Source organism: Megalopta genalis, chromosome 3, assembly GCF_051020955.1.
Source record: "Megalopta genalis isolate 19385.01 chromosome 3, iyMegGena1_principal, whole genome shotgun sequence".
NCBI classification, from domain to species: domain Eukaryota; kingdom Metazoa; phylum Arthropoda; class Insecta; order Hymenoptera; family Halictidae; genus Megalopta; species Megalopta genalis.
Window position 1 is genome coordinate 17525552 of NC_135015.1, and position 15513 is coordinate 17541064.

General features: G+C 50.3%; 2 protein-coding genes across 3 annotated transcripts in view; one reads left to right on the plus strand and one right to left on the minus strand.

The window, feature by feature from the left end:
• Window positions 1–8420, minus strand: part of Tdg (Thymine DNA glycosylase) — a 173342-nt gene extending 164922 nt beyond the window's left edge. Inside the window, exons 1-2 of the mRNA XM_076520237.1 lie at window positions 5877–8420; window positions 5525–5806 (exon numbers count right to left, since the gene is read on the minus strand). Coding sequence (XP_076376352.1) covers window positions 5525–5709 — 185 coding nt within the window. The 5' untranslated portion in view covers window positions 5710–5806; window positions 5877–8420. The remainder of the gene's footprint in view (window positions 1–5524; window positions 5807–5876) is intronic.
• The window catches only part of Dnmt3 (DNA methyltransferase 3), a 211357-nt gene that overhangs the window by 155873 nt on the left and 39971 nt on the right, over window positions 1–15513 (plus strand). The window contains exon 1 of one of the 2 annotated variants that reach the window (XM_076520235.1): window positions 8574–9060. The exons of the other annotated variant lie outside the window; for it this stretch is intronic. The gene's annotated coding sequence lies outside the window, so the exon portion shown is untranslated. Of the gene's footprint in view, window positions 1–8573; window positions 9061–15513 lie in introns of those variants that run through there. 2 annotated transcript variants of the gene reach the window in all.

The window sequence follows — 15513 nt, forward strand, 5'->3', positions numbered from 1 at the left end:
GTTGCATTTTTACGCGTTCTTCCGCTCCGATCGTTCGGGCCAGGTCCTCGCGAATCGCGACTGGAATCTTCTAATCGCTGCCGCGTCCCACCCTGCCGAAACTGGGCGACTTTGGGAGACTTTGCGCACCGATCGCTTCAACCCTTTGAGTACATTTGAGTGACTTAGGCACTCGTTTCGCTTAAGTCACGCATAACGAGTCTTGATTCGTCATTCAAACTTCTAATTACTGTGTATATTATCCCTTTGCACTCGAGTGGCGACTATGAGACGCCACTAAAAATTGCTATACTATTTTTCTGAATAATTTTCTAGATAATCAGCATCAAATTCGTTAATAATTTTAACAACTGTCGAAATTGCAAGTATTCTACTTGCCAACAGTCTCAATTTCATACGAATAAATCGTATTAAATCATAGAAAATGGAAATACAGTAATGTCTCCCTTACTGACGCTCAGATTGCGCACAAAAATGGACAATTTTGAAAGAGAAGATACGATTATTCGAGTCTCGTTTTTATAGTTATTGACGATCGGTAATTATAAAAAAGCGAGCCGCAAGGCTCGAATAATCGCGTCTCCTCTTCCCAAATTGTCTATTTTAGTGCACAATTTCGGCGACAATTAGGGAGACATTACTGTACTGTGTATATTATCCCTTTGCACTCGAGTGGCGACTCCGAGACGCCACTAAAAATTGCTATACTATTTTCCTAAATAATTGTAGCAGTATCAGATTCGTTAATAATTTTAAAAATTGTCGAAACTGCAAGTATTATATAAATCATATAAAATGGAAATACTATGGATCGGAGAACATGTTTCGGATTTCGAATTGAAATAGTTTCGACTGCAAAGGGTTGTGTCGCTCAAATGAATGTATTCTCGCAAGAAATCTACCGCCTTTGTATTAAATCCAGTTCCAAACTTTTACTCGAATTTTTTCGAGCAAATCTGTACCTAAGTCGGTTAAGCGCGCGACTCGACGCAGTCGACGAGATACACCTTCGGATTTGCTTTTTTCTCTTCGACAACGTTCGCCGAACGAGACGGCGCCCGAGGTACCGATCTCTTCGAGACACAGGCTCGGGTTCGCGAGAAACCTAGGTCAGGGTTCCGCCGAATGAAACGCAATCCGGAGCGCTGTTATTTTCGAGACAGTTCGGTCGTCTCGTTGCTTACAATTTCGCGGACTGGGTCGCCCCGTGGGGCACTGCCGAGACAAGAGAAACCGCACCTACTCGGCCAATCTACGCGGACGGCGCTAATTTATCTATGAATTGTCGACGCTCCGAAACGCCGTGGCATCCTCGCGTGCGAACAGACTGCAGAAGCATCGCGCGAAATAAAGATTGCTTGCATTAATTGCGCGCCGCCTGCTTTAATCAATTTCAACACTGTGTACCACTGTGTATCGTTGTACCAAAGGGTTTAACTCGTTTATAACTAAATAAATAAATAAATGAAGGCTAGTCAAATCGGGCGAAATAACCGGCTTCGCATTTTCTATGTTTAAAATTGGTGAAATTATACAGGAGGCTTTTGTAGGAAATCACTGAATTTGTTTTTTCGTTCGCCACATATTGCGATAAAAATGCATTAGTATTTAGTAGAGACGGTCTAAACTCTTTGGGACACTTTTGCTATGAGGGCATAAAATTCACAGTTGGCACCGTCATTTTTAGGGCAAACCTTGAAAACGGTTTGAACTTATTTTTCGGATCTCCACTCTTGCGAATTCTGTATCGCAATTTATTGATTTGTTTCTATATCTTCGTAGTCGCTTTCTAACGCTGATATATTTTGGGTAATTAAAGATCTTAAGTCCGTATTAACCATCTTTAAATATATTCGAAATCATTATTTCGGCATCCTTTCTTCTATTTTGCCGCAATAGCTGCTTCTTTTTCATTCATTGAATTCATTAGTCTTTTTATCATTCTTTTTCAATCATTTTGCATCATTTTGTATCATCGTCAACATAACAATTCCGCAGCACAGAATATGTACATACAATAATCAGACCGCGAATTTTACGCGATTATGACAAAAACGTGTAGATCGAACGTTGCAAAACGTTGCAAACCAGCAACATCGTTTAATCAATTCGAAAATCTTATCACATCGCTTACATCAACTCACTAAAGCGATTAAAAAATTCACTAAAAGTCCGCGTAACTTCTCTATCCTCGAATTAACGAAGGCAATTTTTATTTTAAACGCAACGATCCGCGGTCCAATAATTATCCACCAGCAACGGAAACTATCTCTCCCTTATATTAAATCAATTAAAAGATTAACATCATCGACAACACCGTCCCTAATATTCGCCACCATAATCGCCGAGATCGCCGTCTTCCGTGCACCCAATGATTAACGTCGGTCAAAATCGCGTGACACTTCTTTCGCCGCTTGTCTCCAGGTGTGCTATCCGCGCATCAAACGTCGTCTCCGCAGCGTTAATCGTTCGACCAGCTATGCTGGAAGCAACGGTAATGCCGGCGGTAGAGGATAGAGCGGATCGGACGGAGAATTTGTGCCCGACACCGTGGACAAGCTCTGGTCGCAGGACCCGGGTCCCGTTCGGGTTGCTTCGCCGGAGGACCTTAAACGGTCCTAAATTGCCGCGGCAAAGAATACGGCTTTATCGGAGACGATTCGCGGATACCTGCAGCTTGTAGGCTATTCATGTATTCCGAACTTATGGAATACATGAATAACTCCGACGGGGCCGAGCGGCTGCGAATCGGAGGAATCCGGTGAGCGCGCGCGCGAGAGAGCGACAGAGAGAAAAAGAGAGAGTGATAGAGCGAGAGAGAGAGAGAGAGAGAGAGAGAGAGCGAAGAGAGCGGGCGAACTTGGAGGAGAAGGGCGCGAAGGAGCCTCGATCTTATTGATAAGGTCGATTTATCGGCGAGGCACGATTTATCTGTGACGCGTGGCCGCCTCCGCGCTCTTTCCTCTCGTTTTTCCCGGCGCTCGGCTCTGTTACGGCCGCGATGAAATCGTTTACCGCCTCTCCTCCGCCCCGGCGTGATCCGCGCCGAAACTCCTCCGGCTCGGCCACGCGGCTCCGTTCACGCTTCCTACGGGAACCGCGGCCTCAGTTTCGCGGGCTCTTCCGCCTGTTACACATTCGTCCCGTTGATCGCGCCCCGCCTCTCCCCCGACACTCCCGTCTCCGCCAATTTCCGTCGGAGACGCCGCAGTTTGGTCTCGTTAACGCGACGCCGTCGAACAGGCGCGACGCTAACGAGTGGCAACGGTTACGCAGCGTGTCGACGCGCGCGACGGCGAAGAGCCCGTTCTCCGTCGACGAAAAAGCGGCGGAACTTCTGCGAGACGGATGTTTGACCGGTCGATCCGCGGATTCGGAGAGAAAGAGAGAGAGAGAGAGAGAGAGAGAGAGAGAGAGAGAGAGAGAGCCGAGGGATATAGTCGGCGAAGCGTAACGCAGCCTTGACCTATTGGCGCCCTCGCGTCTGCTCGAAACTTCTCGCGGTTTGGCTTCGATTCTCGGGAGGGCCGCGTCGGACATGCTTATCGTCTCCGTTTTCGCCCGTGTGGACCCCGTCGACTGCGGAAATCGCGGTTCCAGAAGACGGTGACGATACAGGGTGTCCCAAATTATTGTATTTCCGTGAACCGAGGGGTTCGTGAGATCATTCGAAGTAACTTTTTCCTTAGCGAAAACGCGATCCGCGGCTTCGTTTGCGAGTTATCAACGAAAAACAGTGACCAATGAGAGGCGAGATCAGCTGGCGCGTGGCGGGCGAGCCAATGAACGGAACTGGCCTTCGTGCGCTCGGCCACCCTCGCGCTAGCCGAGCTCGCTTCTCATTGGTCAGCGTTTTTCGTTAATAACTCGTTAACGATGCCTCGGAGAACATTTTTGTAAAGGAAAAAGTTGCTTGAAATGATCTCAGGAACCTCACATTTCTCGGGAATACCATAATTTTGGAACATCTTGTATATATATACATATATCTTGTCCCCTCTCGCGCAGGTTTTCCTCGTTAACGTCGCGTTTCTAGCCGGTGTTTTAATCGCGTCCTGATTTTCTCCGCGAGACGTCAAACCGGCCGACGAGCGTCGCCGCCGACGAGTGTCGCGTCTCGCAGCATCCCCTTAACGAGGAAAAACCGTGCCGTCGACGGCCGAAGCGAACGTAGAATCGGCGTCGATCGTCGTCTGTTCCCGATAGCAGCGGCGCGACGAAGTTCCTTATCGAACGCAATCGTCATTCATTTGACGCATCAAAGTCAAAATCGTCGTCGTCGTCGGACCGCTCGCTCGAGTTGCCCGCCGCAGCTGTTTCGGCGTAGCGAATCGTCGAATCGTCATCGAGTCGCACCGGTGCGATCATTCCCGTCGATTTTCCTTATTTCGCAACGGTTCCGCGCGATATCGTCGCGTTGCCGTGTGCTCGAGGGTGGCGAAGCAGCGGAGCCGAGAACGCGCCGCGCCGGCCTTTCGCAACGAAATTTGCTCGGTGGTCTGCTCGTCCGCGGTCTCCGGTATCTTTATTTCCGGCGATGGCCACGCGCGCGCGTCTGCAATTCAAACGTCCTCCCATGGCCGGCGGGGTTTATCGCGGCGCGGCTCGGCTCGGCGCGGCGCGTCGCGGCGGCGACGATCGCGCGCCGATAACGTACATCACCGTCGTGAGAGAGATACGTCGAACAAATTCTACGGTACGAGAAGGAACGGGGCTAGGGCACGACCAGACCTTGCGCAACGAATACAAATGCTGGCCTGTCCCTTGAAGGCGCGTGACGTGGATCCGTAAAAGGGTCTCCGGCTGCCTCCGGGGGTAACGTCTCTTCCCGTTCCCTCCGGCCGAGCGGAACCATTCCGCCGGTTTAAAGACGCGATAACGTTACGGGGCTGGCCCGAAATCGGCCGGAAAAATCTGCCGGCGGATCTGCCGATTTCGCGGCGGCCGACGGGTGAAACAGCGAGAAGAAGAAGCGACTCCTCCGTTGCTCCGACTAGGCTCGAGATATGCCAGCGACATGCTCGCGACCTCGGAGTCCCGCGAATCGCTTGCTAAAATTGGGCAACCGTTCGTTTCCGCGAATTCGGAGGAAACGATCGGCTCTCGCGGCGGTCGCGCCGCGGCGACAGCCTCGGTCCGACGGCCGCCGCGCCGACTTTCTCGCGGCAGCGGCGGCGGCGGCGGCCACGTTTCTCCCTCTTCTCGCCGATACTTTTCAGCCGATCAGCTGATCCGATTCGAGGCGGCGTCCCTCGATCGAGCGAACTTCTCCGAGTTAGTTAGGGCCTAGCTTTCCAGCTGGGAGCTCGGAGTTTCGCGGACGGATTCGACGGGAGCCTTCGGCCCCGGGAGCGCCGCGTTCTCGGTGCGACGCGACGGCACAGAGAGACCCGGGTTTTCTCTCCTCCAGAGCGTCGGGCCCGTCGATATATCGGGCCCTTTTCGACAGCGGGGAACACCAGCGAGGTTACATAGAATCGGTGGTTACGCGGAGCGATAGAGTCGGCTTTGCACGGCGACTTACATTTTGTAGTGATGCTGCATGTGATGCGCTAGATGCAGGTCCGCCGGGTGTTGCTGGATCTGCTGCTGCTGTTGCTGCTGCTGGTGCTGCTGCTGCATCGCCTGGTGATGGTGGGTCTGCGGGGGGTCCAGGCTGGAGGCACCCAGCAGGGTGGCGCTCTCCCTAAACAGCGTTGCCACCTGCATCCTCGCCGATTATTCCTCTCGGTGGCTCGGGGCGAAGAGTTGCGCTTCCTGTCGGCGGTGCTCGCGCGAGAAGAGCACGCTCGATGCCTTCTTCGGCCTGCCGATAATTGGATAGCGTAACTGGGGGAACAAAAGGGTCTCTTTCGCTCTCTCTCTCTCTCTCTCACTTTCTCTCCCTCTCTTTCTCTCTCTCTCTCTTTCTCCCTCCCTCTCTTTCTTTCTTTCTCTCTTTCTCGGGTCCCTCTGGGCTGGGAAGGTCCGCTCGGTTTCCCGTCGCTTCCGCCTCGATGGGTTTCCCGGTGGAGCGAGCGGAGCTCGGCGAAGCACGAGGATCGGCCCTAGTCGAGGAGCGACAAAGGACCGTCGTAGTAGGACCGGCTCGTTCTGGGCCCTGTCGCGGCCTCCTCCGTCGTCGGGCTCCTCCTGGATGACGCCGGCACTCCCGCCGACGGGGACGAAGAGCGCCGCGATCCGACGGCTCTCTCAGAGACGAGAGTTTCGCGAGCCGAAGTTTCCGCTGCTGGTTGTGCCGGTGTGTTCCCGGTGTTTCCGCCGCCGCCTCCTCCTCCTGCCTCCGCCTCCGCCACTATCGGGACCGAAGCTCGCACGAAACTGCACTCACTGTGTTGGCACACTGTCACCGGAATATCAATAGAATAATCCACCGTGGGGGTCCCGACGACGCGACGCGACGGGACCGAAGCCGGTCGGCCGCCGAGTCCGAAACCGTGCTTGCGTGGTCGCGCGCCGATTCCGCGTCCGGTAATTCGACGATTACAGGATAAGAAAGAACGGATGGCCGCCGTCCAGACGTGGAGACGAGCGCGGGGCCGGGCCGGGCCGGGCCGAGCCGGGGCCTGGAGCGAGCGGAGCCGTTCAATCGAGCCCTCTCGAGCTGAACGTCCTCCGGTTATCGCTCGCGATCCTCGTTACCATCGTCATCGTCCTCCAGGATAGCCGGCGAGACCGGTCTCGAGAGCGAAACCTCCTGCTCCGCGCGCTCGCCGACGGATCCCCGCGACCTATCTCTCACTCTCTTTCTCTATCTCTTTCTATCTATCTCTATATATATCTCTCTCTTTTTCTTCTCACTCGGCGCCGGATCCTTCAAATCGCTCCCGATCCTCTTGGACGTGCCGCGAAGAGAGACCCGAAAAAGTCCGCCGAATCGTTCGGTGTCGTCGTCCGCCCGTCCGCTTTCGGACGGGGCCGCGCGAAAGTCTCGGTTTTCGAGAGTCCGCGCTCTCTCACACGGTTTTCACCGGCGCGGACACACGTGACCACCTCCCGGACGATCGCTGCCCGGACCGAATATCCTCCAGCGAGACTTTCTTTTTCCCCGAGTTTCTCCCTCGCCTTCTCCGCTGCTCTCCTCTTTCGGAGCACCGAAACGCGAACCTTGCTCTCAGGACGAGTCGTTGCCGGCCGCTGCGATCATAGCTCTCTCTCTCTCTCTTTCTTTTTCTGTACCTGTCCCCTCTCTCTCTCTCTCTCTCACTCTTCTTTCTTTCTCTCTCACTCTCTCTTTCTTTGAATCTTTCGCTCTCTATCCTCGGTCTATCTCGCTGTCTCTCTCTCGCTCGCGCGCGCGAGGATTCGGCCGTCTAGGCGCTTGTTCGCTGGCACCCACGCCCCGGCCGACGAACGCGGTTCGACGCTCGATTCAAAGCTCTCTCGACGCGAGGTGCGTTTCTCCGGTGTGGTACGCGGTGTGTCGGCGATGTCGGCGACGTCGACGGCTAGGCGAGGGCGAGAGCAAGAGCGGTGATCCTCGGTGGCCTCGCAGCTCGCGCCGACGGACGGGACGGGACGGCTGGCCGCGTTGCTCCGATAACGCGACAGCGTGCCGCTCCTAAAATTTCATGCGGCTCGGCGATAAAACTCGGCCGTGAGCTAGCTCGCTTCCTCCTCGCCTCTTTCCTTTGTTCCTCTTCGTCTTGCCCCGGTCTCCCTGTACTTCGACCGGTCTGTCTCTCAATTTTCGGAACACCTCTCTGTCTCTCTCTCTCTCTTCGCATGTGTGCGTAGGTCTCTCTCTATCTCTCCCTCCCTCTCTCTTTCTCTCTCTCCCTCTCTTTGAACGCGTAAACACAAGTGCACGCGCGCCACGGAACCTGGAACCGCGGCAGCAAGAGTCGGCACCGCACTGCTTGGCCGTGTCGCTGGTTAGGTCGCTCGAGCCGCGAGGTTCGTGCGTTTCCGACCTCCATCGACTGCGCTCGGTCTCGCTCGGTTTCGGAGCCTCCCGCCGGCTGCCAGCGACGTCGACGACGACGGCGGCGGCGGCGGCGGCGGCGGTGGCTGCTACGACGACGACGACGACGACGGCGGCGGCGGCAACGACGACGACGACGGCGGCAGCGACGACGACGACGACGACGATGGCCGCGGCCGCCTCGGTGTCTTCTCTCCCTCCGCTCTCTCTCCTTCAGCCCGGAGAAATTTCACCTTTTGTCTCGCCGTTTCTCCGTGTCCCTTTCTTCCTGTTCCTCTTCCTCTTCCACCTCCCTGCCGCGGTCCTCTGTCCCTCGACCCGCTTCTTCTATCCCGCGCCAGGTGTATACGAGTTCGCCGGTGCCCAATCGATGCGGGACGATCGATGATAAATCGCGGCACGCGACTCCTCGCCGATCGATCCTCGCCGACGAATCGTTTCCTCTTCTTCTTCTTCTTCTTCTTCTTCCTCTTACTACTATTACTCTTCTTCTTCTTCTTCTTCTTCTTCGTCGTCGTCCTCTTTCTCCTTCTCCTCCGCCTGCTTCGCCCCCTCCTTCTCCCCCCCTCCGCCGATTCTTTTTCCTCTTGCTTTCAGAGATTCTTGTTGTCTTTGTTCGCCGCGCGAGCCGGGACCAGTCGCGTCCTTCGCGAGCGCCGCGCCGCGACGTCGAATTTACGAGACGGAGATCCCCGTCGCTCGTCCTTTCCACGTACGTACGTACTTATGCAAATTACGCGTCGAGATCGTGTTCACGAGTGTGTCGCAACGGCATTCTTCGCAACGGGCCGCCGCGTCGCGCCGCGCCGCGCCGCAACGTGCCGCGCCGCGAGAGAACCGCCGTATTTAATATTTGCTCGAAGGATCTTCGAGTAGCGGCGGCGACGACGACGACGACGCGCGGTCGAGAACGATCCGCTCTTCTCCTGCCGCCGCCGCGGCCGAGGGATCCTCGAAGTTCGCGCGGAGGCGCCCGGTACAACTGTTTTTAATTGAGTCTGTGCTGCCGCGGCACGCTCCCGGAGCCAACCCAGGCGATAGATAGATTTATCGAGCTGGAACCGCATCCCTTAAGGGGCTACACCGCCGGTCACGCTTGAAAAACACCCGGCGAATCCGCAGTTTTTTGCTACCAGGTAATTGTCCGCCCGGAATATCGCGTTCATTTTCGACCGCGCGCCGGTCGCTCGCGCCCCGACGTGTATTTCACGGCTACGACGATTAGAGTTTCTTCGCAATTGATTCGCCGACTAGACTCGCGCTCGCCGGTTTGTGCCCGGTCATTGACCGGTTTCACATTTTCTTCTTTGATTCTTTTTTTCTTTCTTTTTCTTCTTTCTTTTCTTTTTCGCACTCCAAGTGCCCCCCGCGCGGTTTTCTGATACTTATCGCGAAGTCGTAATTCGACGGCCGAGAATTCTTTTTAACAAAAATATTGCTCGCGGGCGGCTACGATTTTGTCCGAATTTTCGACGAATTATTCCGATACCTGAAATGTAATAATAATTGAGCCGTTTATTTTGAAAGTGGCGTAAGAGTCACTTTTTGTTTTTAAGTCGATATATTCGAGGGTTTGCGTTTTAACACGTTGAAAAATATGGATGCTAACTTTCGAGAAGATTTACTTGTTACTTTGTTATCTCAGGATACTGATATTTTTCTCAGTATAAATCATTTCGTATAAACATTAAAAAATCATCACTTTTCATTACGGTAAAGTGACTTATGCCATTTTCAAAATAAACGGCACAATTGATGGTATAATGCGACTTGTCGTAATTCCTTCTGAAATTGTCTCTTTCACGATTGGTTTGCGGAACGCAACAAAATGCTATGCAGATTGTTTATATCACGATTGTTGCAATTGTGGGGATATATTTATGGGTAATTTATTGAATAAATTTCTTTTATTCGTGATTAGACTTTTATTATTATTTTAGTCGTTTATTATTATTTTAGTCGTTTATTATTATTTTAGACGTTATTAGACGTATTATATTGTGATCAGACTGTGGATTTTTGTGCGAAATAAAAATTGTCTGTCTCTTTTTTTGCGAGATACAGAAGCTACAGAAATAACGTTTAACGATAATGTTAAACAATTCTAATAAATTGAAGGGGACACGATATTATTCTGAAGTTCTTTAAATCTATTTCATGTTTTGCATTGATCGGCCCGTTTTCGTCGTAAATGCATAAAATTCCCGGTCTAATTATGATAAAACTAGCTAGAATTTTAAATAAACGAGTGCTTGTTACTTTTACGAAACTGTATAAAATAGCCGCTTCTAGGGCTCCGTAAGCCTAGCGTTAAAAGAAAATTATCGAGCTTCTTGTTCGTAGGATATAGTTGAACGAACTTTTTAATTCATGCTTACATCGTACAATTCTCGTATGATTTTTTCTACAATTATTATACAATTTTTAATATTTTTATACACCGAAGCGTCTGAATCACGTGCATGTAAATCAACTCTAAATTGTAACTAGACTGCGCATCTTTATGCAAAATAAGTAATTCGATAAATCGGTCGAACCGGTGCAAGAGTCATTTAGCAACATTGTACTTCTCCTAATAACGCGAATAAATTAAAAGGATATTGAAATATTTCAATATCCTCCGATTCTTCTAAGAAATGCACGAAATCCGCAGTCTAAATTACAACAAAAATAGCGAAAAATATATATTTCCAATGTATTGGAAATTTAATCTGTACGCTAATTTTTCAACGATCTATCGAAAGAATTTAACCGTAAACTTTAATAAAGTGTAAATTCAATTAAGTGTTAATTCCACGCGCTAATTAAGAATTACTAAACAAATAGATTCCGTCGCGTCTCTTACAACAAGTCTTCGTTAATTTTCTGTTGATTTTCTATCGATCTTCGATCTCCGATCTCTCCCACGTTCTATAGATCTTCGATTTCCGGTTTCAACGTAGTTTTCGAAGCTGTTCGAAGCATCCGTTTCGCGCGCGATCCTTCTTCAATTATCCGTCGACGCTGTCGAAGTCGCCTGTTTCGTCGATGAATAAAATACGATCGGCGTAATCGCGAATGCAAAGCAAAAATCGATGGTCGGCGGGGCTTTCGCGCGGCCATTTCTGGGGATCGCGGGAAGATCAGGCGGCGCGATAAAAAGTAAGGAGACATCGGGAACGTGCCGGGCAGCACAGCGGACGAGTTAACTCGTCTTGCTCAATTAATGGGCTAGGCGCAATAATGTAAACATTGGCAGCTGTTTTCGTTGCCGCCGCCGCCGCAATCAATCCACCGTGAACCTCGAAACACCTGGTACGTAATAACAATAATGGGACATCTTTCGTTTACGCAAATAACGGACGGCGTCTAGCGCGTATCGTGTAATTTCGAATCCGCGCGAAAGCCGGCCGGCCGCCCAGCCTGTTATTTAAGCCGAGCGTGAACGGACGCGCGACGGCTAAATTCGAGAACAGTGAATATTATAAAACGGCGCGTGACGCGCACAATGAGACGATACAAGGACGAAATTAGAAAGTGAGCGAGAGACCGAATGCCGATTTGGCGGCAGATTCGAACGGAACGCGCGGCTGCTCCGAGCGGCGTCGTGCACAACAATCTCCGTTCTCCGTTTTCCCCGGCGCGCCGGTTCCGTTCGGGAACGATATTTCCCATTTTTTTATGCGGCAACCGGGCGCGTGCACGCGGCCAACGTATCATCTCGTCGCCTCCTGACACTTCGCGGTGGTTCATAACAAATTCAAATACAGAGTGTCCCGAGAATGTCTCGCAATTCGGAAATGGGAGGTTCCTGAAGTCATTCGAAGCAACTTTTTCCTTTGCGAAAATGTTCTCCGAGGCACCGTTAACGAGTTATTAACGAAAAACAGTGACCAATGAGAGGCCAGCTCGGCTGGCGCGCGGCGGCCCAACCAACGAGTGCACGGAGCCCATTGGCTCGGCCGTCTCGCGCCAAATGATCTCGCCTCTGATTGGTCACCGTTTTTCGTTAATAACTCGTAAACGAGGCCGCGGATTGCGTTTTCGCTAAGGAAAAAGTTGCTTCGAATGACCTCAGGAATCCGCTACTTTTGGATTGCGGGACATATTTGGGACACCCTGTATATCGTATCGGCGATTATCTTTGTTTCTGCTGCACGTTTTCGCGATTCTTCGCGCACCCTGGCGACGGAAGGTCACGCTGCTGTGTTTTTGGCTCTTCGCTGTGGAGATCGAACTCAAATTCGAATATGTGCGATATCATGTTCGTATTAATTTTCTGTTCGATATATGTATAATAATGTGCAAGCACTGCGATTTCGTCTTTTTCGAGAAACGAGGAGGGTGGCCTGTTATGTTAATCGTCACTTGCATCGTAATTCGCAACTCATTTTTCGATTATAAATGCTCCGTCGTGAATGCGATGCGGCATTAACTTTTTCTATAATCTCGCGGCATTCGCTTTTATCTTATCTCACTTTTGTTGTGTTATGGTTTCACCGACGAATTGAACTTATTGTGTCTTCTTCATCTCTGTCGCGCAGGGTTTTGACCCATAATTGCTGAAATAAATAACAATAAATAACAAAAACATAATAATAATAATAATCAATAATAATGATAATGATAATAATAGGCAACAAATTCAAGATAGGCACGAACCAAAAAGAAAATCCTTTGAGAACTTACGAGGAGAATAATAATAAAATAATAATAATAATAGTGTAATAATGATGGTGATGATAATAATAGTAATAATAATAATAAACAATAATAATAAATAATAATGACAATGATAATAATAGGCAACAAATTCAAGATAGGCACAAACCAAAGAGAAAATCCTCCGAGAACTCGCGAGAATAATAATAATAATAATAATAATAATAATAATAATAATAATAATGATAGTGATAATAATAATAATAATAATAGTAATAATAATAATAATGATGGTGATAATAATAGTAATAATAATAATAATAATAATAAAAACTTGCACAGTCCCGCAAGCAACGCAAGATCTCGCTACTTCGTTGCCCGTTGCAGGAGTTCCTCATAGAATCGAATTAAAACTCAAACATATTGCATTATTCCATGGCTAACGCAATTTTGTCTAGTTTGACCAACAAGGATGACCTGACATGTTCGCCATGACCCAGCGTGTGCACGTAGGCAGCGCAAGATCTCGTTACTTCGTGGCTGGTCGCAGGAGTTCCTCACAAATTCGAATTCAAATTCAGATATATATTGGATCGATCCAATAAATAAAGCAATCTTTTCGTTTTCACCAATAGGGATGAACTGCGGTATTCATCTTCAACTTTGTCCAAGTTATTCTCGTCCACGTGAAATACAGTTTTAGTTGACGATATTCGACTGTGGACGTTCACGGAAATCGCTTAACGATGCGTTCCAAATTGTTTAACCTACGATTAACGCAATTGTAAGGATAGCATCGAATTTATTGAATAAATTTCATATTCTGATAAAAGTCGCTGGAACTCTAAATAATAATAATAATATTTAGTTAATCAACGGGAGAATGTGTGCCTGTGTTACAATAATGCGACGATATGTCGCAGAAATAGCCAATTAAAAAGACCTAAATAGAAAAGAAAACAAAGAGTATACAATAAAAGACGAAATAAAACGATCGAGATATTTAAACAATTTATTTATCTGTACGTGAAGTTATATTATATCAGTTACAAAATAGCAAGAGAGGAAAGAAGAAAATACCGAGGTTTCGAATCACTTTAATACAGAGTTCAAGTAAACAAGTGAAGTAAAAAATAAGTAAAAAAGTAGTAAAATGAGTAAAATAAAAAATAAGTAAAAACTGAGATAACCGCGCAATTCCTTAAATTAACGTGACAAATCTCTACTGTATTAACCACTCTAATAACGTTTGCGAAATCACGCGAAGTAATACGCCTTGAATCTTGTTCGAAAGAGCGTAGCGGACGATTGAAAAAATCGATAACGCGCGAACGGCGAAAACCAAAAAAGGAGCAACACGGTGTGCACGATGAGATCGTTCGAAAAAAGAAGGAAAACAGGTACACGGGATTAGAAAAATGAAAGAAAAAGGATTTAGGTAAAGAGAAGGGAGACGACGAGAGGGGTGTTGTTACCAAGAAGAAGAAGAAGAAGAAGAAGAGAAAGATCGAATCGCGATGATAACGAAAAGATCACGAAAGCGGCAAGAAAAATCTAGCATGTGGCAACGCTGTGAAAAGAAGAAACGAACTTACTGCTGAAATTTTAAGAAGCTGTAAAAAGTAGCTGCCGGACACGAAAATTGATCTGTGGGCGTCGCGGAATGCGATTTCTTTGCTGCGGCGAACCGATTGTTTTCGGCCGCGCGCGATTTTATGGCGGGGTACGATACGGGGGACACGATTAGGCGAGATCGGTTCCCGCGGCGAAATCGTCGGCGAAACGAATCGGAAACGGCGCGGTTCGATCGAGAGTGAAACCCGGTGGAATTTCGGCGTACGGATTCGCAGAGTCCGGTTCCACGAGGGACCCTCTTGTAACGGTACCAGGGAAGATCCGCGTGGCGATCGGTAACGAATCCGAGAGAGAGAGAGAGAGTCAGAGAGAGCGAGAGAAAGAGAGAGAGAGAGAGAGCGAGGAAGAGAACGGAGAGAGGGAACCGGTGGCCGGGAGAAATTTCGAGGATCGTGCTCTCGTCGTCGAAGAGAGAGCTGCGAAGAGAGGCGGCGAGCGGCGGAGAGGGTCTCGCTCCCTCGCGAAAAGGCTGCGTCGCGTACTCCGCAGGGAAAATCGATCGGCGTTATCGATCGTCAGTAATCCGCGGGTCGGTCGGTCGTTGGTTGGCCGATTTCCTGGCAGTCTAGCTGGCTGGATGCATGGCCGGTGCCGCGGACGCCGCCGCCGCTGCTGCCGCCGCCGCCGCTGCCGCCGCCGTTGCCGCTGCCATCGCATCGCCGCGAACGTGCGTGGTGCGGCTCCGTGCGGCTCGGTGCGGCTCCGCTCGGCGCGGCTCCGCTCCGATGTGCTCGCAGCGTTTCCGAGCTCTACGTGCACGGCACATCACGTACACACGGCCGGCAGCTCGGAGGCTCGCGTGGGTGCGCTCTCGCGCCTCTGTATGCGTGTAGTGTGTACAATCCATTCGACCGAGTCTGCCGCGAGGGTGTATCAGAGTGGGAGAGAGAAAGAGGGACGCGCGCGAGCGAGGCGGGCACAGAGAGAACGATAGAGAGATAGAGAGGAACGGAGACAGAGAGCGAGTGTGAGAGAGAGTGAGGGAGAGAGAGAGAGACGGAGTGAAAGAGAGTGAGAGAGAGAGAGACAGAGTGAAAGAGAGTGAGAGAGAGAGAGACCCGGAGAGCACATAAGGCTGTAGGTGAGAGAGCGCCCGCGCCCGCGCCCGCCCGCACAAGCCCGCTCGCTCACGCTCACGCTCGCGCGAATCTCGCAAAGAGACCAGCAGAGAGACGGAGACCGACGATTCGGAGGAACCGAGAGCTTGCTCGCATACAGGGTGCTCGCGAAGTGCCGAGCAACTTCGACCAACTCCGCCAGCCAGTCGATATCCTTCCATTTGCTGGCGGCTGGCTCGCGGAGCATCGCGCCTT